The sequence below is a fragment of the Mauremys reevesii genome, linkage group 2 (genome assembly GCF_016161935.1).
Source record: "Mauremys reevesii isolate NIE-2019 linkage group 2, ASM1616193v1, whole genome shotgun sequence".
Lineage (NCBI taxonomy): Eukaryota > Metazoa > Chordata > Testudines > Geoemydidae > Mauremys > Mauremys reevesii.
The window spans coordinates 255349837-255376054 of NC_052624.1; the positions used below are offsets into that span (position 1 = coordinate 255349837).

Below are 26218 nucleotides of genomic sequence, written 5' to 3' on the forward strand. Positions count from 1 at the left end.
GCCTGGGAAGGTGTGGGCGTGCGCCAGGGGAGGTGCCAGTTGCCTGTCTTTTGGGCAGGGGTATAGTGCTGCCAGAGGATATCCAGAGCAATGCTCAGCCTGAAGGTGGGCAGAGGCAGCCAGGAAGTTTGGATGGGGCCAGCCATGGGATTTGCACACCAGGGGAAGCAGCTTGAAGGGTCTCCCCTGCTCCACCCCCTGATCTCCTCCCCAGCTTAGCCCTGCCCACTGTAGAACAGGGGTTCTCCTACTTCATCTTCCCCAAGCTTCACAGGGCCTCCTGGGCCCTCCATCTACTCACTATGTTCTCCTCTCCTTCCCCATCCCCTCACCTTGACCCAGCCCTGCCCAGGCCCTGGGGCTCCCCTCCATACCCCCACCCTTACCCTGTCCAGCCCTGCCCTCTCCCCAGGGATACCCTCCATCTCCCCATCTCATCCCAGCCCTGCTCCATCCCAGGACTCCCCTCCACCCCATGCAGCCCCAGATCTCAACCCTGCCTTGCAATGGTATTGGGGCTCTCCTCTATCTCCATGGCTCCAAGGTTGTAACCACTGATGAACTTCTGAACCATAGACAGATGCAATCTGTTATACCAATGGCCTACTCCTGTATATAACAACCTTCATTCGGGACCCAGCATGGTGATGAAGAACTTACCCTCAGTGGCCAGTACCATGCCACCAAAACACACTCTATCCTCAAAAAAACCCACCCTATTACTATCTGTTTTTGACAATATATTTCTTACTGCAAGATATGTGTCACCTGATCAGCAAAAGTGGAAAACCTGGGAAGCATATGCCAAAATGTATAGTACATTGAACTACAATACAAACCATGCTACAGCTATCACACACTGAACACAAGCAGAGACACAAAACCGTGAGGTCGTTCCAACTGAGCTGAACCTTCAAGATAAAAACATCTTTGGAATATGGAAACAGAAAAAAGCAACTCACAATCCCATACAGCAAAAAGTATCAGTTAAAGCTCCATCTGTTCTGTCTTGTTTGACATTTATATTGCAAGCTCTTTTGAACAGGGTCCTGTAATTTTGCAGAACCCAGCAGAGTCAGCACCTGGCTCATGACTAGGGTTCCTAAGTGCTACACTAATTAATAAATAGTAAGAGTAAAAATAGCTAAACACCACAGAGGACATAGCCAGTGCTACCACTTTAAAGTTGTAAAATTATAATATACTACTTTTTAGTGAAGGAATAGTTAATCAGTTGCCTACATACTAAAATGATGGGCACTTCAGAAATGTGATAGATGGATAAGAGCAATAATAGCTAAGGCTCCATGTTTGTCACGAATGTCACAGAAGTTATGGATACTGTGACTTTCCATGACCGGCTGCTGCTGGGGCAGTCTCGGGTCTCCCTAACCTCCAGCAGGAACTCCCCTCCCTCAGCTCCTAGCTCCACTTGCTGCCTTGGCTCGCAGGCATTGCCCCCGCGGCTCTCATTGGCTGTGGTTCCCAGCCAATGGGAGCAGCAGAACCAGGGCTTGGTGCAGAGTGGAGGAAGCACGTGAAGTTAGGAGCTGGAGATCACTGCTTCCCAGGAGCCAGGTTGAGAATCTGGTCCAGTCCCACCAACACCCCCTCTAGTACCTGCAGCGCTCCCCAGGCCATGAGACCCCTCCAAGCAACCACGGTGCTCTTAGCACCCCCACCCCCTCCAAGTTTTAATCAGGGGTATATAGTAAAAGTCATGGACAGGTCACTGGCTGTGAATTTTTATTTACTGCCCGTGACCTGTCCATGACTTTTACTAAAAATACCTGTGACTAAAACATAGCCCTAATAATAGTGCACTAAGCACAATGAAAATCAAAAGATAAGGTTAAAATCTAGAAAATATATGTGACGGGTTTTATATTTCTGAATGGGAACCTTTCAGATTTGATCATAATTTCCATAGCTGACTTTGCTTTCAAAAACTATGTTAAGACTATTAAATTGACTATTACTATGACATGTTGAGTTTTCTCCTACTTATGTAGCCCACTGGTCAATGTGTATTACAAGTCCTCCCCTGTGCTAATCCACAAAAGAGATGAGTTGTTATACCCCACAGCTACGGAACATTGGCTCTTTAGCTATAGCAGCTCATGCTTTCAGCTCTGGAGGCTCCCCATTCAATTCACTGTGTGCCAGCCAATATGGTAGCCATCACATGAGTCAGGGCTTGTCTGGGATTCAGATTGCTGTAGGACAAGCTTTTTGTTGAGCAGAGGAGTTATGTAACCCACTGGTGAGCATGTGTTACAGGGTCCCTTCTGTGCTAGTCCATGGAGTTTATGAGATGCTATATCTGGAGCCAAAGCTCTTTAGCTGGGGACTGAATTCACTCATATCTTCTGTGGATCTGAACAGAGGAGGTCCTGTATAGCACACACTAGTGGGTTACTCTTAATTTATACAATTTATACTGGGACTTTAATTTCTGTTCTGGGATGTCAAAGGTAACAGTTAAAAAAGTCATTGTTTATGGTTTTCGTTTATTACTGATCAAATATTACTTAGTTTTTTGTAATATATGTCTATATTTTAGGTATTTATTCTGCCATGCATCACCATAGTATCAGAGCGTCTTCCACTTGTAATCAATAGCAATAGCAAAGACCCTAGCAGGCTACATGGAGTCTCTTGTGTTTGTTAGTGATTCAGGAGTAGGAGGTGGTGTCGGTGTTGTGTCATTCTTATGGTGGAAAGGCTTCATGTGGCAATGATTTTATCTGTGTGGCATTCTACTGCCATATACCCACAAACAGATCTCCCACTAATATCACTAATTTCATTCACAGTAATGAAATTAGGCTAGCAAAAGGTTAATTTAAGAGGTATATCAGGAAATGATGATGAAATTAGACTACGCAATTATTTTCCAAAGGAAGCTGATGGGAGCCCCATCACTTGAGGAGTTTAAAACTGAACTAGATAAGTACTACAGCCCATGGCTGTGCCCTGTGAATAGGTCTGTGATGCAGGGCCAGAAAGGGTCACACAACTAGCAGGCTAATGGACCCAGGTTCAACCTTTTGAAACATATTAGTAGATAATGATTGTGGGTTTTGTGGGTTTACATGTATATTGCTAGACGTTGACAATGTAACCAAATAGTTCCTGTCTATCCTCCAGCTGTTTAGCGTGGGTTAGCCCTAGAGGACATATTGAGTTTCCAAATTACAGCAGTTTCTACTACTTTTTGAAACCTAAAGCTCTATTTCATTTGTGTGCGTATGTTTACCTGATTTTACCTTGTAAATAACACTCATTTCTTTTTTCCTAGTTAATACACCTTTACTGTAGGATTGGCTACAAGCCCTGCCTTTAGTGAAAGATCTAGGGTACACTTGACCTGGGGTAAGTAATTGGTCCTTTGGGACTTGGAGTAACCTGAATATTATTGTGATGTTTGGCATAAGAGACGATTTATCACAAAGGCAAGCTTGCCTAGGTGCCAAGGTAGATCAGGGTACTCAAGGGGACTATCTGTGACTCCATGTTAAGGCTTTTACAGTGCTTGAGGGGTTCACACTTGATACTTGGTTGGTCAAATCTAAATGTAGAACACACAACCAATTTGGGTTTGTGCCATGTTTCTTAACCCTGCCCTGAGGTTGGCACTTCCGGGTCATGAGCCATTCCAGACATCCTGACAAAGTCAATGGAAGTTTTGCCAGAGTAGATCTTGAGTTAAAACTGCAGGATTTGGCCTTGAAGTGAGATAGGCATTTAAAATTTGTGGGAAAGTAGAACACAGTGTGAATTTAGGGCCAAATTCTATAATACATAGTCAGATACAAGCCACTGCCGAATCATTGAGAGTTTTGAAAGAATAGGACTGCGAGATTTGGCCCTAAATTTAATCATTCAGAGCACATGAAGAGTTAAGGTATTATATGCTATAAAAAACCCATGGCCTGATTGTGATAGGTGCTGAACACATGGGCCTGATTCTCAGCTGGTGGAAATTGGCCTAGTGCCATTAAAGTGAAAGGAGCTATGCTGATTTCCTCCAGCTAAGGATTCAATCCAATACTGGTTTCAGTAGGTGTTGAGCATGTTCCTCACATCTCAGAATTAGAGACCCATATTAATTTAAGGGAAAGAAAGAAAGAAAGGAAGAAAGAAAGAAAGAAAAGTTTTACTGATTACTTTCCTGAAATGAACATTTATAAAAGAGTATTAACAGCTGAAGAGAAAATCACATTCATTACCCCACACACACACCAGTCTGAAGTGAGAAAAACAAACAAAGCCATAAAAAGAACACTCAGCTGTCCAACCATCTATCAACTACACCATATATAAAAATATGCCCCTTCTTTCTTCGCAGAAATTGACTTGGTCTTGTAAAACTATTTTAACACACTCAGCTTTCACCCTCTTTGGACAATAATTATTTGCTACCTAATAAATTGTCAACAGTTATGAAGTTTGTTTTCCAATACATTTAGCCCTGGTGACTGCTAAAAACAATAATACTTAAATTCACAGTGCATTTGAAAGCGATCACTTGGGAATATCATGAAGTGGTCCTCATTAAAGAGTTTAAATAGAATGCCTTATGGCCCATTTACAAAGATATAAAGACACTTAATTATCCAGCTGCAATATAATTCTGTAAGTTTCTGTCTGAGACAGCAAATTTGTGAATAACCAGCCATTCATTGAGAACTGAAAATTGAAGGATACTTTTACAAACTGCTACAAGAGAGATAAAGGTACAGGCTTTGTTTTATATCTTGTGTCCCTATTTCTTTAAGTTATTTAAACTTTTTCCACACAGACACCCTAATGTTCATTTAATTTTTCTGACTGAACCATGATATTTACACAAAGGAATGTTTCATTAACAAGGCAATGAGTGACATTGTCAATGTTGTTAGTTGTTTCATGTATGCTAATATTCCATGTAATGTCTTCAGCATGAGTGAATAATACTGTTTTCACAAGACAGATCTGAGAGCTATTAGATATTGGTTATGTTCTCTGAAACTGGATGGGCAATTGATTTCAGAATTAGCAGTTAACTGAAATGAGGAAAAGATAAAACTATTAAGCCATTTCTGCTCCAACACAAACAAATATTGACCACTAGCTGTCACCATATGCAAGTTAGCACAGGTACAACAGCTGAATCTTGGCTTGTCAAGTGAGTCACTGACAGAAATACTAGACGCTGTACATTTTAGCTGCTTTATTTCATTACTGTTCCTTTACCAACTTGCAGTCTGAAGAGATCACAATACCTAACTACTCTGCTTTGTTATAATTGACTATAGTTCATAATTTGGGAAAAAAGTTTGCCCATGCCTGAGAGGCTGTGAAGTTTTTATTTGTAGCTATTATTATTTATCATCATTTATATTGTTTTTTTTAAAATGTACAAAACAAGAGATACTTATCAGAGCCCTCTAGGCAGCTCTTACAAATACTACAACAATAAATCAGAAAAGAAACAGCAGTCCTGTATCATCCGATAACCAAGAAACACACACACAGAAGTGATGATGGTGTCCATAGTGCTGTATATAGCTACATTGCACCTATGGAGTCCTGACTCAGACTATCTGATCATGGAATGCACTTCATGTGGGCTGACCCCTACATCCCCATGGAACTCATCCAAGCCAGTGGGGCTGCACACAGGCAGAGGAGTCTACCTGAATCTGAATGGCTGTCATTGTGAAATCTAGGCCTACATTTTTGCACAGCTTTCAGACTAGGAATACTATGAGCTTTGGGAATTCTATGTGAAAAACTCATTAAAACTTATTCAGAAGGGGGATATTTTTATTTCTCTTTTTTTTTTTAACAGAAGGCTACTTTTATTTTTGTAAACATCAGATTCCAAACACACATTTTCTTTTGGGGGAATGCATTTTTTAAAAACATTAATGCTTCCGATGTTGCTTCTTTGGCCCCTTTAACATTCATTGATTATTTTTTTTTAAAAGTATAACCAGTTATCTATAGATTATGAACCTCTAAAAGAGTGGACTCTCCGTCACTGGAGGTTTTTAAGAACAGGTTAGACAATGGCCTCTTAAGGTCCCTTCCAGTCCTACACGTCTATGACCCTTTGAAAGTAGAGCAGAGGGCAGCTTTTATGCTCTTTACACACACACTCGGCATCCAAAAGTAATTTGCTTCTAACTATGGGGATCAATGTCAGGTTTAAAGATAAAGGAGTTAATGTGGCATGAAGAATGGCTTGGACACAGGAAATAAAGTCAGAAGACAAGGGTACTGTTCCTAGCTCAGGCACTGAGCCATTGTGTGACTTTGGCAAGTCACTTAATTTCTCTGTTCTTAATTTCCCCATCTGTACTTAAAAAAGAATGAGATGGGGGAAAGTAATTAAACTTACCACTTTTATAAAGTGTTTAGATATTTATGGATGAAGAGTGCCAAGTTTTATTAATCATTGCAAAGTGTTATTTATTATTAGTAATAACATTTAAGTCAATTTGTTTCCAGCACTGCTAATCTACCTCACAGCTACAATCAAAGTAATCTTATAGATGTCAGTGAAGCAGGAAAGAAATTTATTTTGTTTCTTCCAAAAAAGAATGTGTTGCTGGATTCATTTTGTGCTACAGGTCTGTCTAGTTGGCAAAGTTCCAGCTGTGCCACAAAACAAAACAAACACAAAACTTTTGGCTCAGTGGTATTAAGGTTGGGCTAGGCAGTGGAGTCCACAGTTTAATGAGAGGAAACAAATAACGAGGGAAATGGTGCTAGCCAGAGAAGAAAGTAATTAAATCTACCATCATTTAAAAAGGGTTTCAGAAGAATACAAATGTTCTTGTCTATGTCATTCAATCCTTTTCCTTTTCCATTCTGACCATATAAACCACAAGAACTCTCAGTTAATTCTATTCCAGAGACACTGGCATCAATTTACTATAACAAATTTGCCTTTATAAACATAGCTTTGATATTAGGATTGAAAATAACCTCTTGGGTCACCTGAGTCCAACTAACTCTTCTGACTGTGATCTTTCTATACCACTGGCTCATGTTATCTGTGTTCTTTTTGATGTCCTATAGAAAACGGGGCCAACATCTCTGTTGGTATAACTCTACTGATGTCAGTGGAGTTATGCCAGCCAAAACCTTGGCCCTGTGTCTGTGGTAACCTTTAGGTCACTTCCTTGAAGTTTCAGTTCATTTCCCACCATCTTAAACTTACACTAAAGTTACATCACAGCTACTGAAGGCAGAGAAAAAAGAATAACTATTTGCAGTTTATGGTTTTGAATAAATATATAATTTGTCTTTTTTTAACATGTATCCTGTTAAAACAAAGATTTGCCCCTTCTTCATTTTCTTGCATAATTTGGTAAGATATGAAAACTACTCATAACCCAGGAGACTTGTGATTCTCAGAAACCTAAATATCTCACCCACTCACTGAATGATTTACTTCATGAACTCAATAGGCACTTCTAGGGAGGTAAATTCCTAGCATATGTGTGTATTGTTTTGAGACTTAAGCCGAACTTCTTGTCAGCATTCAAGAGGAAGCTAATGCCTCATTTCTCTCGTTAGGAGGCCACAAAACCAGACATTAATGAACAAACTTTCTTTCCTATTGCATTAGTCCTCTGAAACATACAGCATTAGACCAAACATTTTAACAAACTATGTTACTATGTAGTCGGACACACAAAAGAAAAAACAACAACAGGAAAAAATGAATAACCACATTGATAAAGAACCCTGCCAGTCCTTTGTGTATTTTTAAACTCCCTTTTAAGTGGGGGAGGGGAAATGGGTAGGCCACCTATCATATTATTTAAATTTGTTCATAATATGCAAAATACATGTAATATTATAGGCACAATATAATAATAGGCTATTATTTGCTAGGCAAGGATTTTCTTTTGCTTTCTGTTGGGACAAATTCTACGATCTACTAGTCAGTCAAAACTCTGTTTGAAGTGAAAGGGGACTTTTGCCTGGGTGAGAACTGCAGTATTTAACCCTTATACATAATTTTCCTGTTGGAGCCACATGACCTCTCAATTACTTCCTTGGTTTGGCATTGTATCTATTTGAGATAAGGAAATTATCTGTTGCATATTGTTACCATGGGGGAAATTCCTCCTAGAACCCTACACATCTCTGTGTTGTGAGAGACCATGCATCTAGGAATGGGGTTGCTGAATGAATCAAACTATCTATTTAGGACCACATATGCACAAACATGGTCCAGTGCTAGCCAGACTTGTCCCCATTGGTAGACAGCAGCAGGAATGGGTGTCTGAACACTCTCATTTTTATAACAATCCACTTCCCATTTCCTCTCTGTTTTAGAGCCATTCCAAAATATTTGCAACACTAGTGGGTGTGTGTGGGGGGGGGGATTTTCACTCACCTTTCAACCTCCTTAAAACTTTAGGAGCTGCTATTCCTCTCCCACAGAAAAGCCCACTGTAGAGGAAGAGTACTCTTAAAACTTGATCAGTGTGAAACAGGGCTACCACCACAATCCCCTCTCTGGGGAACTGATGACATTCTGGGTGGGGTGGGAGAGAAAAGATTCCAAAGCAGCCAAGCCTACCTCTTTCTTCCTCGTCCTCTGAGGACCAAATGAGTTGTCTGTCCCCTGCCAATCCAGTCAAATGTCCCCCACACTGAGACAGGGAGGGAGCATTTGTTGGAACACCTATGAAGAAAACTAGCCCATCCATGCTTTATTAGACCTCTTCCTCCCACTCAGCAGCCTTGCAGTCACTAGCTTCCCCTCTCCATATGGGCAATACCTCCTTCGAAGCTGATCTCACTGGCATAAATTCATGTATGAATTTCATCAGAAATCCACCAGATCCTCAAACCACATCATATACAACCACTGCTCCAACTCCTTCCTGTCTCTGCATGTGGAAGGGGCTTCTGCAGTCTTGGGGATGCATCTTTGTCACCAGTAGATTTTGGGGCCTTTGGCCCTGCTTTCCTGTTCCTTTGCTCCTCCCTGCATTATGGATGGGAGGGAAACCTCTGGCCCTTATCTATGGCTGGATTTGGAAATTATTTAATCCTTAACAAGTTCCCTTAAAATCCTAAGGGGGAAGGGATAGCTCAGTGGTTTGAGTATTGGCCTGCTAAATCCAGGGTTGTGAGTTCAATCCTTGAGGGGGCCACTTAGGGATCTGGGGCAAAAATTGGCCCTGCTAGTGAAGGCAGGGGGCTGGACTCAATGACCTTTCAAGGTCCCTTCCAGCTCTAGGAGATTGGTATATCTCCCATTATTACCTATAATGCACACCAGTCTTTTAACAGGAAGGCTAGTTTTTGAAAGACTTGTTATTTTAGAAATGAGTTGGTGCCAAGATTCCCACTGCTACATTTTAAAAAAAAAGGTTTAAACAAACTATATGACAACTCTATTAGCAATAAATACAAGATGTTTGGGACCCTGTGATATCATGTATATTTCTCCTATCCACAGGTTTTCTGATCTAGTGGAGAATATATTTTTACAGATCAGCATAAACTAAAGCCATAGAATTGATCACACTGGCAACATTGATTGGGTGGTTTTGGAATCCAAACTCAGAATTGTTTGGAAATTTTTACAGGTGGCCCTGTCTCAAATGTAGTCTGTAGCAAAACCAGAGATGTAAACACCCCGGATAGTTGGGGAGTTTGAAATTCAGATCTAGATCCAAATTTTGCAACTTAGGTTCACCTCTACTTTTTGAAGTGATTAGTAGTGTGACTTTTATTCCCCTTCTCTCATTTGCCTTTATACACTGAGAACTTTCAGAAATTCTGCCCTGCCCCTTGGCCTAGCAATAATGGAAATACTGCTGTAGACCAACCATAAGAATTGTTATCACCGTGTCATCTAACCTTGCTCATGTCATCTGACCTTGACAAAGGCCAAACAGGCAGGCAGTATCAGAGCTTATTCTCTTAGGGCCATACTTTCAAAGGTATTTTGGCATCTAGAGAAGCAGAAAGGTACCTAGTGGGATTTTCAAAAGCTTCTGAAGAGGTTAGGCACTTTTGAAAATCTCATTAGGCACCTATTTGCATCTTTGGGCACCAATATGTCTTCGAAAATCTGGCCCTCAGGGCCTTGTTTAATCAACTAGGCGTGCTGCCTCTGAATCTATTAAACTACCCACCCTGGTGTGCAGAGTGGACAGCACTGGCCTTCCAGTTGGAATAGATTCTCATTGATTCACATTTACAATGCTATTGTTGGAAGGAAAAAGACTAGAAACTATTCTTTTTAAATGAAAGCTGAGATTGTCTTTTGCATTATTAGGTCTGTCAAATTAAAGGGTTTCTGTGACTGAGACTTTTTGGGGCTACGAAGACTGGCTCTTTTCAGAGGAAAGTGAGATCTGCCTGTAATCGTTTATGGAATAACATGTCCATTGGGTAATTTTCAATCCAGTCCCAAGGATGGATAGTTAGTTAAATCTTGTCCTGAAGTTTGAGGGTTTATATCCCTTGTCAATTCTCACCCTACCTAATTTTAGTGTAGATATTCTTGTTATTCACATAATTGTCTAATCATTTTTAAATCCTACTGAACTCTTTGTTTCAATAATATCAATGAGTTCCAAAAGTTAGTTATGTATTTTCTTTTATCAGTGAAAAAGTATTGCCTTTTAATTTTATTAGATACTCCCATGTTTGTGTTTTATAATAAGAGGTAAGAAAGTCCAATTGCTCTTCTTTCTACCATTCATCATTTTATATACCTATATCATGTCAACTTATTCCTCTCACTTTTGACAAAATAGTCCTATATTTATATTCTCTCCTCAGATGGAAGTCTTTCCATGTCTCTAATAATTTTCATTGCCCTACTTTGGACCATTTCCATTTCTTCAATATCCTTTATGAGATCAGATAACCAGAACGGAGCACAGTATAGAAGATGCGGGCATACCATTAATTTATAAATAATATTTTAATTTTTATTATCTGTTACTCAATTAACTCCTACCCTCATTTTACGTTTTGAATGCCAGTACACAGATAGCAAATATTTGTGTTTAACTAAAGTTTACATATTTTCCCTGAGTGGTTATGGCTATATTACAGTAGTTCCAATTGTTCTTCCCAGCATGCATACCTTGTACTCGAAACAGTCTCCAGTATGTATAATGATTATTTTCACAAATTGATGCTGGTAATAATTTTTTTAAAAATCAGTGTATGTGTTAGTGTCCAAGATTTCGTTATAATGGTCTGGTGTTTTATGTTAACGTTATTTTAACAAAAACTTTTCTGTGGTTTTTTTTAGTTCTGAGAAACAATTCATTTCCTAAAACTTGTAAGTTAGATAGATTTAAATGTATAGCAAAGTGAGGTATTCCTATGAAAGTGCTCTATCTCTATGTAAATTGATCTAGGTATTTACAATATGCCAATCAACATAGTATCCAAGCATGAATCTGAGTCAGTTACTAAATGCAAAGAGAAATGGGGAATGGGATGGTGGTGTCTAAACTTAGGCTACTAAGTCTACATTTAGGCATGCAAATAGTTTGAGTTTCAACAGCAGTGAGCATGTAGTAGCTTTCATGAATTCAGTGGGAGTTGTTTGGTACTGAGCACTTTTGAAAATTCACTTATTCGGGTACCTAAATTTGGCCTAAATTCCGATTTTTTGAAAAATCCTGGTTCAAAGTATTTATAAGAACCATCTGATGTCTGAAATCTCCATATTAAAGGGGGAAATATTTTGTTTGAATCTAATTCAAGATAGCTAGAAAATCTGTTTTCAGTCTTTACAACAGCTTGCTGTTCATCTCTGTATGAAAATAATATCTCTCTCACATTGATATTAATTTCAAAATGCTCCTGAGCGCTGTTAAAACAGCCTGAGCAAAACTCTGCCAGATTTCCTTGCCAGAAGACCATAAAATATATTAGAGGATTTGAATTGCTTCACAATGCTGGACTATTGGTCTGAGAGCATACTGTTTAAAAAAGATTTTATTTAATTTAAGGTGCTGAAGAACTGTTTAGCATGGAATAAGTCAAAGCAACAGAGAAAGGAAAGATTTAGAATGGACATGAGAAAAAAGCCATGCCATCAATAAGGTCAGAATGTGAAAAAAATCTTCGAAGGGAAGAAGGTGGAATCCTAGCCACTGGAACTATTTAGATACAAGCTGCACAAGGGGAATGGGAATGTTCTCTAGGGAAAAAACGAGATTGGGTCATCTATTAGATCTTTTTGACACTTAGTTCTATCAGACTATAAGGATGCAGGTTCCTGTTTTTTTGTTTTTTACCTGCACATCTCTACGCATCTACTTGCACTGGTAAAGTAATCAGTTATATAATCACAATTCACATATGCTCCGGGCTTTCTCTCTAGAATGTCATCCCTCAACCTCACCTTGCCTGTCCAGCTATTGGCCCATCTTATTTCTCCCCTTCACCTCTAAACTCTCTGAATCTGCAATTTGCTGCCTTTGCCTTGTGTACCTCTCCTTTAACTTGCTCCTGGATTTTCTTGACAAGGTTTTTGATGACCTCTTCCTAGTCAAATCACATATCCTTTATTTCAACCTCTGCTTTGACTTCCCTGACATCCACAATATCTCCTTAACAGTCCATACAGAACACATCTACAAAGATAATCTCCCTTACTCATTGTTCTGATCATGTCACCTTCCTCTCGAATTCTCTCTGGAATTTCTCTTTGAATCCATCTCCACCTCCTCAGCAACTCTTATCCTTGTGCTGCAAGACTCTGCTTAGCCTATTTTCTTCTGAGCCCTTTTCATACTCTCCCGCCACCTCCTCGCCTCATGATGTCACCCTTTGACAAACTGTTTGTCCATTTCTCCAACAGTAACTCTATGCTTTCTTCCATGCTACTCTTGATGCATGGAATGCCTCTCCTGAGCTGGTCTGCAAGGCCACTACCCTCCGAGAATTAAAATCACTCCTGAAGAAGAATTTTTTCTTGATACTACAGGAATGTGTTGACTAATAATTGCAAGCGTGAGATGCAACTAGAGATTGCTCCTCAAGATCTAGACATCTAATAATAATACATTTTAAAAAGCTTTATTAAGATGTAACCAATTATAACCCTGATGCCTGGCTATATAGTCCACCCATTGCCTGTGCCATTTTTGTCTGCCTGGATTTAGATTATAATATCTTCAAGACAGCACCCATTCCATCTTCCATGTTTGTTCAGTACCTACCACACTGTGCGTGCAACTGGAAACAAACAAGTAATAAAAAAAAATAGAAAAACAAAGAGAAATGTAATATTCAGAAAATATCTGAAAAATAACAAGTCATAAAGAGTTAGATCCTCCATGGCTGTAATTTGGTATCACTAAGTCAGTGGAGCCAATTTACATCAACTGAAGATTTGGCACAAGTGTTCTATGTTATTAAACCAAAAAATCAAACAGTCTTGTTAGCATCAGGTTCAATCTCAGCAATCTCTCAAGAACTATTCATGTTCAAATGTTCTCCTAAACTACTTTGCCCTGGATTAGTTCAGAATGTCAGATTCTCTTTTCTTTTTGGACCTATAAAAGTAAATTTGACCCTCTCCATGCCCCCCTCACTCCCCGCCCAATATGTCACTCGAGTAAGAAATTTCTGAGACTTTTAAAGATGTTACTCTCTTACCTCCTTCTTTGGAACAAAGATTGACCAAACTATGAACTGTGTCCATCAATTCCAGCTGTTGTTTCTGCAGGACACTGTTGTTGTTCGTTGCCTTGTTTAACTGCTTCTCTAGCTCCTGGATTATGTAGCTTTGGCGTGAGACTAAGCCTTGAAGGTTCTCTTTTTCCTCTTTCAAAGTATCCAACTCTTCTTTATGCCTTTCTTCCATTTCTAGTATTTTATGCTCAAGTAAACTTAAAAACAAACAAACAACAGACAGTAATTTGTTTTAATATACATTGATACAGAAACTGGTGTCTATTTTATCATTTGGTTGTATGCAGAGTTCAGCACATGGATTACTCATGCTTACAAAAGGCAATAAACTCACAGCCATAACTCACTTTTAAAGGTTAGCCAAGGGGTTGGTATATTCTATCTAGCACCTAAACATAATTGACATCTAGGATCTCGCTTTCTAAACAGTATATTAAACGTGATTGCATTCCTAATTTGTACACCCACCTTAGGGAACTGCATGCACAAGTGGTCGGTTATGTACCTAGCTGGCAATTTGTGCATGTAGTTATCCACTTTGGGCATATAGTTAAGTATCCAAATTAGGCATGCAGTTCCAACTATATTTTTTGCATGTGCAAAGAAGTTGGAGAGTCAGGAGAGGGAGGAAAGATGAACAGGGCATGGAAGTTGTTGGTGGAGTGGATGGGGCAATGTGATAAGAGATGGGATCAGGGAGGTAGGCTGGAGCAGAATTGTGTAAAGCTGTGAGCACACGAAGATAAAAACTTGGGAACAATGGGGAACCAGCCAAGGGATATGTTGCCAATACTAAAAAAAATCTAAACAACAGTCTGTCCGATTCAGGAAAGCATCTTTGAAAGAATTAAAGAGAAACATAGAATAATCTCCAGACTACTTGCATCTATTTTTATCATATGGTTTCATATGGAATCCTCCCATAAGCTTTGGCTTATTAGCAATATGTTACATTTGCAGAGCAGGAGGCTCCTAAATTGCACTCTAAGGCCTTGATCCTACAAAGACTTATGCACGCCTTGTTAGGACCAGTGCCTAAAACTGTAACTTTGTTCCTTCGTGTCACTGTCTTATGTTTTCCTCTCACTCATGACTCCTGTGAACTCTTCTAATTGCTTCACATGAGACTTCATATGCTAAATATTGGGAGAAACAAAGAAATGTAGCCTGCAGTCGGTCTGATATGAAAGACACTCTGTTTCTCAGATTCTATTATTTATTATACCAAATAATTAAATGGAAAATTAAAGTTACAGCTGACAAATTTACACACCTTTGTAGTGAAGAAAATGATGCTGGAAATGTACTGAAAAAGAGATAGTTTAACTGAAGTTTGTCTAGGCATGCTAACAAAATATAGACATCTTATATAACCTTGGAATAATCAATCTAGTGCAAATAACTTCCAGATCATTAGAATGTAATGCATTACGGGACAACTTTGGTTAAAAATAACCCAATAATCAATTCAGCAGCTCGTATAAACTTTTGTATAATTTTAATAAAATGTTGTTTGATGTGATAATCGTGATTCTCAACTTGTAGGGTCCTGGGAGATTTTAAGTAGCTAGTGAAGATGGGAAAGGAAAATTTGCACAGGTGAGCGGTACTCACTTCCATATTGTGAATGAGATTCTTTTCCAAAAAGTTAAATCAGGAAGCTGGATATTTAATGTGGGATCCCTAGTTTGTCAAAATCCCTCATAAGTAACTTTCCTTGCACATCAAAAAAATGAAGACGATGATTCATATGGTATCTCAGAGGACTTCTGAATACTCATCATTTATATCTCCTCAGCCTGGAAAATCTTGAGTACAACTGTAGAAAAATAACTGACTTGCTTTCATCAAATTTTATGGCTAATTTTAGAATAAATGTATGCAAACACTTTCCCCCTCGTTGTACTCCTTCCTCTCCTGCCCTTTCCCCATGTTCGTTTTATAAAGATCAAAAGGAGTTGTGGATGCAACGGGACAGCTAGGATATATGTAACCACCATCCTATAGTCTTGTCAGTGCCAATACTTTGGCATTATTGTAGGAGCTCAGCAAATCAAGGTTTTTATTAATATTAGATAAAGAAATGAAAACCTCTCATCTGCTGAACTTTTGATCAGTGATTCTACTGCATATGCCAAAGGAGGTGTTTCTCATATCATGAACCCACCATTGGTCTCAAACTTGCCAATAGGCCACTTCCTATCCAAGTTAGTCCTAGATTTTATTTATTTTCTCTTTCCCCGCAGCTTGGTTTTTACTGCTGGGTAATAGATCAGTGGCAAAATGCCTATTTTATTTCAGGTCATTTAAACTAACGGAGAAATGTAATAAAATCCTTCTGGAGTTTTCTCTATTAAATATCATGGAGTCTTAATGTGAGCTGTTACAAATGATAACAGTGTAAAGATTAAACTCAGACCTGGATTTGCTGTACACACTAGAGTAATATAAAGCTTAAAAACAAAACAAAACAAAACCCCTAAGTAAAACCAATAGCAAATCTCTTTTTCCCAAACGTTATGAATTTTGGACTTAACAGGACACTCAAGGAAATATATTGTGCAAGCTTGTTCCATCCTTTTCTGTGAAAGCCAGGCAGAGCGACATAAACAGAGTACCACTTTCTTGGCATCATCCGTGGCCCCAGCTGGAAGGGAGAAGATGACTGAGACTCAAGGCTCTTTAATCTCATTGATAAATATATAAAAAGATACAATATATTGGATGTTGACCCTAGAAATATTCAAAATGAAAACAATGTGCACATTTTTAACCATGAAGGTAATAAACTATTTTAATACATTGCCAAAGGATGTGGTTAATTCTCCATCACTAGAAGTTAATCAACACTGAATATAGGCCTAAAAGATGGGTGCTCTAGCTCAGCTACAACTTATTCAGGAATCACTTGGTGATATTATATGTCTCATGTTATGTACTAAGTCTGACTAGATGATCTTAAAGGTCTCTTCTAGCCAGAGCTCGTCAAAAATTTTAAGACTGAAGAGTTTTGTCAGAAAATGATGATGTAACAAAACTTAACATTTGGCAGGACCTGTAAATTCCATCAAAATCTTCATGGACAATTATCAAAATGGTTCATTTCAATAAGGCTGAAATGTTCCATTTTGACTTCTCATTTCAGCTTTTAGGGTATATTATGTTATAATTTGTAATAACGTAGCTAGTTTGAAAAGGAGAATTGTGCACTCTGTCTGGAACGCACGTCTGTTAGGGCCATGCTGTGCTGGACAGGGGAGTAGCTGGTAGCATTCTCGAGGTTGCTAGGTTGGAATTTTTCTGGGCTGCTGAAGGGTAAGGGAAGACTAGATGCTCTCTAAATCCCCTTCAGCCCACCCAAGCAGTATAGGACAGAATGTAGTTCTTACCATACAACATTTTACATCTGTGTCCATGTCTTAATGTTTTCATAGAAAAGAAGGGTTGACTACCGCAACATGGATTGCTACATTGTTTGTTTCTTATCATATGTTTCTTAACATAACAGTAAATGAATCTATGGTGATGACAGTTCACTGTGTCTTATTTATAGTAACATTGCCCATGTCAGGCAAGGAAGAATAAGATGACAACGCATAGCGCTTCCCTGTTTGGAGTCTATGGAGAGAGGCAGCTTGCAGATGTTTTATTGCTTTAGCAATAACACATCTTTATATTTATGAGTATAGTGTCAACAACATGTGCTGCAAAGATGGGATGACATAGTGGCTGATTACTTTATGCTTTGCTATGTAGATTAAAATAGTATTATATACTGCAAAACTAAGTAATGTGTATGTAGTGACCTGTATCTCTGCAATGCTTTTCCCCCTAGATATAAAGACCTCAAAGATATGAAGGACAAGAATATGCTCTAATGACAGGTGAACTCCCTGTGACAAATTCACCAATGACGTAAACCCACTGAATTCGGTTCAGTTTTGTTAAGAACCAGTGAGAACCATCTCTCAAAACTTGAAATGAGCAAAACTCAAAACTTTATTTAGATTGGAGGCTTCTGAACTGACTAGTCTGAAAAGACAGAATTACCTAAATAGCATGAGAAAGGTTGCTGTCATGACCTTTCACTCCAGTGGGGCCAGAGTTTCACTCATGATGTTTACAGCAAGGAAGTTCTAGAAATCGCTCACAAAAATCCTGTTTGAGGGTTTTTCAGTCTGGTGTTAAGCCCAAACAATTTCAAAGAAATTCAGATAATTTTAAAGGTTTATTAGAACCAACCTCACTCCACAAACTTTCAAAAGTTCATTCACCATTAATAAGTTACTCTTATGGAAGGTCTGTGAACAAAGAGTTTACCAAGTTTTCAATCATCACTGTATTTTAAAGAGGCACTAACAAGAATGTTGTGGTTAAAATGAAACCAATATCAAATATTTATTATTGGTTAAGTAAAGGCCTTGTGCTCTGCAAGACAAAAAGGGAAAAATAGTCTTTGTACTAATGGACTTTACCATCCAAATGATTTATAATTGTCTATTGCAGTAATTATGCAGTACTACTCCTCGATAATGCTTTCAGTCAAAATGCCAGAGTTGTGACTTGAGTGACTCTGTGCTCTTTTTTTGTGAGTAGACAGAGAATATGACTTTCCTGTACATTTTTAAACCCTGTCTACTCATTAGAATGGAATAGTCTATGGAAGTACAGCTAGTGCACAACACTGATAAAAATAAATCACTGTTGACTGTAAGGTTACCCTGTGAGCAAGTTGATTTTTTTACATATTGCAGTCTTCAGCTTGGAGCTCATATAGTCTTTCTGGTATCAGAATAATAGGGTAAAGAAAAGGATGTTATTGTTATGGTAGCTTACATATTGGGCCTGACCATGTTGACAGGGACTCTTTAGAGTTGTTAGTTACAATACAGAAGAAAGCCAACTTCAATTTGCCTTACATTTTAAGCATACTTCTGTATATTGTCTAGTCTACTGGTATTAGTGTAGCCAGTAATCTATTTTCTACCATACAAATGATGTGTTAAATTTGTCAGGATGTAAGCCAGCAGGATAGCTCAGCATGACTGCACCGTGTATAACATTATTCATAAACCTTCCTGATAATGCTAGAGAGGTTAGCAGGCCAGTACAGAAGCCAATGTACAGACTTCCAGTGAAGGCTAATGTCATTTTGAAAGGTGATGAAGTAGAACATGGAGACAGCACTCTTGAAACTCTCCTGGAAAGAAGGAAAGCTTGATTTAGGCAAACTGCATAGTTTTTTCACTAATCCAATCCAGACCATAGCAGCTTAAAGGGGATTTTTACTTATATTTTGAGATGCCTCCATTTAGATGTGTTTGGGAACAGGATATGGATCAAGTCAGGGAGATGGGAATCCTCTTGCATCAAAAGTTATCTTAACCACTTACATTAAAAATAATCTTTAAAAAGTCTGGACATTTTAACCATAGACAGTGTGATTTACTTTGCCTTTGATCTATTCAACAGGTAAAGACAAGGATTATCATTGTAATAAGAAAAGTCTGGCCAAATATATAATCACAGAGAGACAGATAGAGAGAAATTGGATTTAAATCCTAATTCTCCAGCTGTATTCCTCCAGCTGTGAGAGGTTAGGAAGAAATTTCCCCTGTGAGACAGGTTATTCTATAGTTGTCCACTACAAGCTTTCTTGAAACTTCCTGTCTAGTATCAAGCACTGGACATTGCCAGTGAAGTAGATGGAGCACTGGCCTGGTCTGGTATTACCTATATTCCCATATTTTTTTAAATCCAGTAAAATGCTGGGGCCTGATTCTCCACTTAATTTCATCTGTTGAAGTCAGTGGAATTACAGTAAGGTATAGGAAGTAAAGCTAGTATAATGGAGTAGAAGAATCAAGCTCTTTACTGAAACCAAAATATGTGTCTAAAACTCCACCCAGTGGTACCGTGTTTCTCATTACTTCTGGCACATAAGAGTGGAAGTAGTGTGCAAGAAAAGAATTCCTGGAGAAATTATCATAATCTTCCTTGTATATGGTATGACTGTTCTTGTGCTGAATCTGCTAACAGTTGCTCTGTCTGCTGAAACACACTTCACTTGTCTTACCTATTCCTGTGTAATGCCTAGATTGGCGAGTCTGCCATGTTTAAACTCATTTCTCTGATTCTCCTTTTTCATTTCTCTGATTCTCCCCTTATGGTAGCATACTAAATGAGATAGCAGGCAATCAGTTATGGGCATCAGTGACCCTGCATCCCCCTCAAAAACATTTAAAGTGAAGGCACTGAAAGCAAGGAACATTCTCAAAATGTAAAACATTATTTAAAAATGCCTTGTGGAAGAATAAGTTGCACTGATGTAAACAATCTTTTATATTTACAGTTACTGGGAAACCACAATGTTACAGGCTTGTCTATACAATGAGTCAGTGCGTGGAAGCCAGTGTGCTGTAGATTCACACCCTGGCTTGCTGTGTACTAACTCGCCATGTAGACAAGCCTTCAGTTATTGCATTTCACAAAATCATCCAATATGTACTCTAAGATTGAGGGACAAATTGCAGCAGGTGCTGCATATGTACATAGTAAGAGACTTGCCCTGTTCAAAAGATAAAGGAAGGAGAGGTTACTTTCAGTGACTGGAGTTCTTGGAGATATTTATCCCTATAGGTACTCCACTTCTAAGTTTGCCAATTTTGGTTGGATGTATTCCTGGAGTTTTCATCACACGACATAATCTTTAATTAAAGATTAATCTTTCATTCCTGGAGACTCCAGGGCAATCCTGGAGGGTGGCAACCCTATCCACTTCAGGCATGCATTCACTCCATGCACCTTTGATCAGAAATTTTTGGTTTCAGTGCCCATTTGGTTTGCTAATATGCTCTTAACACTCTTGTACCATACCAAGGGTATATAGAGCAGCACGGATGAACTTTCCCCATTTCCTTATCTACTGCAAAGTCCCATGACCCACTACTCCGAGGCAGAGGGGAAGGAGGGCTAGTAGTGGATCACACATAGGGACAAACATCTTGAAAAAATCCAGTTGCTGTACAAGGTAAGTAAACTCTCTGTGACATTACCCAGGGTATAATCTGGACTGTTGAACAGCTGTGTCCCCTCAGTTCTCCAACCTGGAGTGCCTTTTACACTGCTTCGCTGTGAGAGCAACCACTCCTGATCTGCTCCATACACAACCTCTAGCATGTAAATTACTCCCAGCTGAATTATATGAATGCTCTAGTCAGACACTCCTGAATTATATTGCAGAGTGACACCAGAAAACTCCAAGTCACAGACTTGTCACCAGAAATGTAAATCTTCCACTGCACAGCTCTTTTCTTTTGGACAATACAAGCTCATAGAAAGTCTGTCATTTCATTAATAAGAGATGATATGCACAGATCCTGATATCTCAAATGGGGTTCCCAAACACTTGAATTCAAACACAGTGGTTTAGATAAAATATTTATTAACTACAAAAAGATAGATTTTAAGTGATTACAGTTAATGAGGCACAAAAATCAGAATTGGTGACAAAGAAAATAAAAGGTAAAACACAGCTAACATCCAACAACAAGCTAAGTGAATTCAAAGTAAAATGTCTCTCTCACCACTTGGTGCTGCAGTCTCGCTGGTTGGAATCCTTTCAGACAAGACTGTCTCTTTGCTTTTAATGTGCTGTGGCTGTTGTGAGCATAGAGAAAGGTAGAAGTGTTTTGGGGCCTCTCTTCCCATTTCTTATTATTCTCTTTTCCCTATGAAGATCATTTTCAGCTGGAATTCAGGAGATAGGGGAGATGGGAAACTGCATCTATTTTCTTTGCCAATATGTAAATTTCTTGGACACATCCTTCTTCCTGCCAGAGAATGGCCACTTAACCAAGTAATAGTCCATTTGATTTTGTTGACATCTGGCTGAGGTGTTGGCTAGCCTTTTGTCTCTAGCTGTTTCTCCAGACTTGGAACATGTCTTACACAGCAGAATTTTACAACTTTATATACAATGTTATCACACATCTTTTACCAGGACAATAATGTTTCAGCAGATTCTGAGTTTTCAAATTATACCTCACAAGGCATACTTTATACAAAAAGTGTCATAGGCTTGCAAAAAGGGTGAACATAGGTGTCACAATCTCCTTTTTTTGCCCCCTTTTTTATGCAAGGCCCCTATAGGTGCTCCACTTCAAGTGATTCATGAGCAGTACTCTCTGAAGGAGATAAGAGCTTTGAAGCCAGATCTAAGAGTGACAACAGAACTGCAGTACTAAAAATAGCATCTGCTAGAAGCATGCACTAAAACATAGTGTTTGGGAAGATGTGAAAGGAAGTCCAAATGGCACCTCTGCAAATTTCTGCAGTTGGTATGTCTTTTAACAGTGCCATGAATGTAGACTGACATCTTGTAGAATGGGCTATTACTGTAGGAGGGTGCTGAACATTAACAGTCTCATAACAAGAGCGGATGCATCCCAAATAACATTTTGATAATCTTTAGATGGAAATCGTGGATCCTTTAGGTCTGCCACAAAAGCAACAGTGTCAGAGACTTTCTAATTGGTTTGGTTCTGTCCAAATAGATGGCTAATGACCTTCTAACGTCTCAGGTATGAAGGGTGGCTTCCTCCTTGTTCTGATGTGGGTTAGGGAAGAAAACTGGAAGTTAGATGACCTGATTGATATGGAATTCTGAGGATATTTTAGGAACAAACTTGGGATGTAGCTAAAGGAAATCTTTCTACTTGTAGAAACCCATGAAGGGGGGATCTGTCATTAATGATCCTGGTTCTCCAATTAATTGGGCAGAGGTGACAGCCACTAAAAAGGCCATCTTCATAGACAAGTGTAGATAGGAGCACTTGGCTAGTGGCTCAAAGGTTGGTGTCATCAAACAATTGTGGACCAAATTTAAATCCCACATTGGAGTGGGCTTTCTATGTGTGGGAAAAGGTTAATCAATCCTTTGATGAACCTCAAAGTCTTGGAGTGGGCAAATGCTGAAAACTCCTCCACAGGAGAATGGAAGACTATGATAGCCACTAAATGAACCTTAATGGAATTTAGAGGAAGTCTGGGCTTCTTCAAATTCAACAGGTAATCTAGATGAGCTCAGAGGGAAGAATAGACAGGAAAGACTTGTTGTTGTATACACCAATGACAAAATCTCCCATTTTTGCAGATAAGCCTTAATGGTGGAATCCTTTCTGCTGTTTAACAAAACCCATGGCACTTCTGCGGAACAGGAAACTTCTATTCCAGAGAACCATTAGGAAAACAAACCCTGAGCTGCAGAATGTTCAAGTCAGGGTAGAGAACCCTACCTGAGTCCTGAGTTAACAAGCAGGGAATAATTGGAAGTTGTAATGCTGGGCAAGAAGTGAGATGAACCAAGCCAAGTGTTGATTCAGAGCTGTTTGACAGTACCGAGCCTGGGGTCCTGTGACAGCAATCCTGAACTCATGGGTGAGTAGCGCTTGCAACCAAAGAGATCTAGACATTTTGTCCTTATCATGATGTTGCTTTAGAATGATGTTGCCTGCCACACTTCTTGATGGCATCAGCAACCAAAAAGTTTGATTTTTTTATTTACACACCCTCCACCAGAGTTGTTAGCTGGAACATAAGAGCTTTTGGTTGTCTCTTTTACATGGTGGCTGAGGTTTGCCAGATAGCTTTGGCAGGTTCAAGCACAGCTTTGTTCATACATATGGCCACTCTTCCTGAATCTTCTCTAAAAGGATATAAAGTGATTTGGTTATCCTTTTCATAAGCTTCTGAAATTGTATAAAAAATCATCTGCATAAGAACTGAGGAAGGGGGCATCACAGTCTCATTTGGTAAGGATAAGGAGATATGAGTCTGTGGTGTTACTTCTTTATCAGCTCTCACCTCTTGTCCCTTGAAAGACTCCTCTTGGTTTGAGACTGTTGATGAATAGGTGTAGCAGGAGACTGTTTCCTGTCTTGATTCCCATATATAGTTGGGAGCTCTACAAAACTGTTGTTGATAAGCACCCTATGGGTCCCAGTATGGCCACTGAGAGGTCCATAAGGAAGGAGAGGGGGCAACCAGTGTTGCTCATACCAGGACAGATAATCAGGAACATGACTCGGTCTGGGTCTAGAAGTCTCTCTCAGAAAAAATTTCTGAAGAGATGGCTCTAGGCTGATAACAAGGTGATCCCTGTACTGAAATCTGAGAATTGAAGAGATGTCCTCAGCATTGTCCCAGAGGGAAGGAGACAGAACTGGTGTTTATTGTCGCTTTTTGACCGTACTGGTGAGATAGAAAGTACCAGATAATAGTATGATTTAATGATCTAGAAGGTTCTGGTACCAATAGATTTTTTCTAGATCTACTCTTGAACTCTGAACAGATTTTGCACTTAGATGGAATGTGCATATCTCCTAAACAATGGATACAACAAGAATGAGTGTCACTGACCAGGCTAGGTTCCCAGAAAGGGAGGCAGCATTTGAATCCAAAGTTCCCAGGCATATTCTGGGGAAACAACTCCTGAGAGGAGAACCCGACACACAAATGATGACATGGGATGGGGGAGGGCGGGGCAGGGTTGTCTAATGAAATAAAAACCCCTTGAAAAAATAAAATGAAGAATATTAAAACTAAAACTAGAACTATAGCAGGCTAAAACCAAAACAAATAGTAGAAGTAAGCTATGCATGGAGAAATCTAGAAACAGGCACTATAATATACTCTTTTCAGGCCAAGGTGGTCAAGAAAGAACTGAAGGAGGTTTATTTATTCTGATCTAGGTTCCATTGCTAAGGGCCATGAGGGTATCAAGGGTACATGTGCAGAGCAAATGGGCACGGCCACTGAAAATTCCTGATCAAAGGTGCACAGGCCATATACGCACCTGAAGTGGAACACCCACTGGGACATTACTTGAAAAAGTTGTATTATATCCATTTTATTGATGGGGAATGGAGGCACAGAAAAATTTAGTGGGATTAGTCATGTACTTAAATAGAAACTTGTGCATAAGTGATTGCAGGATCAGGACCTAAATGACTTGTCCAGTGTCACACAGGTGACAGAACTAGAAATTTAACCCAGCTCTCCTGAGTCCCAATCCAGCGCCTTAACTACATAGAGCCATGAGAATGATTAGAGGACTGGAAAACATGCTGTATAGTGATAGACTCAAGGAACTCAATCTGTTTTAGGATGACAAAGAGAAGGTTAAAAGGTGATTTGATCAGAGTCTATAAGTACCTACCTAAGGAACAGAAATTTAATATTGGGCTCCTCACTTTAGCAGACTGGAAGTTGAAGCTAGACAAATTCAGACTGGAAATAGGGCGCACATTTTTAACAGTGGAAGTAATTAACTATCGGAACAATTTAGCCAGTGTCGCAGTGGACTCGCTGTCCCTGGCAATTTTTAAATCAAGATTGGATGTTTTTCTAAAAGATCTGCTGTATTTCAAACAGGAATTAATTCAGGGCAGTTCTATGGTCTCTGTTATACAGACTGGATGAGCACAATGGCTCTTCTGGCTTTAGAATCTATGAACCACAACACCATCCTTCCTTTCAGCTAATAAAAGAGTCGGTGACAGAACCCAGAAGTCCTCACTCCAGGTCCCTGCTTTAATCACTAGACCACATTCCGTCCTATTTTTCTGTTTGCCCCATACAGCAATGTTTCTAAAGGGAGACAATACAATTTAAATGTTGCTTTTCAACACATTCTTTATTTCCATATACAAACTCAGACTATTTCATCATGTCACAGACCATTTCATCATGAATGTCAGTGTAGCCACCCAAAGGTCAAGTCAAGTCAAGTTTATTTACTGCCACACATGCCTTGCACCCTGACACATTGTTAAGATACATAAATAAAGAAAGAACATTAAATACACAAGACATCACATAAATGACTCCATCCCTTGCACATTCTAAATAAATACTTGGAACTAAGCAGATAATGGCAATACAATTATTTGTTCAGTCAATTAAAAGTGAAATTAAAACATACATATTTCCAATTTTATAAATCTATGAAACTCATTTAATCAATCCTCAATTCAATTCAACTTCTTCTAAATGAAAAAATTATGTACAAATAATTATTAGATTAGATAAATTGCCAACATTGACAACAAATACTATTGACAATGAATTATTTGAGCATTTCTGCAAAGGCATCAAAATTAGCAATCATTTCTTTATAGTAATGCACTCTCAGGGGCATTTTTTCCTTTCTCCACCATCATCGGTTTCCATTTCTTCTATCTTCCAATAGTTTGTTGCCATTGCTGATTATGTGATCCATCTGATTTCATAGATTCATAGATTTTAAGGCTGGAAGGGACCATTGTGGTAATCTAATCTGAACTCATGTATAACCCAGATCATAGGACTTCCCTGAATTAAGCCTGCTTCAAGTCCAATAGTTGTGGTTGAACTTCAGCATATCTACTAGACAAACATCCAATCTTGATTTAAAGATTTTCAGTAACACAGAATTCACCACAACCCTTGGTAAATTGTCCCAATGGTTAATACTCCTGACTGTTAAAAA

At 39.0% G+C, this 26218-nt stretch overlaps 1 protein-coding gene across 3 annotated transcripts in view; it reads right to left on the bottom strand.

Annotated features, from left to right (window-relative positions):
* The window catches only part of ANGPT1 (angiopoietin 1), a 275560-nt gene that overhangs the window by 74127 nt on the left and 175215 nt on the right, over positions 1 to 26218 (bottom strand). For all 3 annotated transcript variants that reach the window (XM_039526223.1, XM_039526224.1, XM_039526222.1), the window contains one exon: positions 13654 to 13886. In XM_039526223.1, the coding sequence (XP_039382157.1) occupies positions 13654 to 13886 (233 nt within the window). The remainder of the gene's footprint in view (positions 1 to 13653; positions 13887 to 26218) is intronic.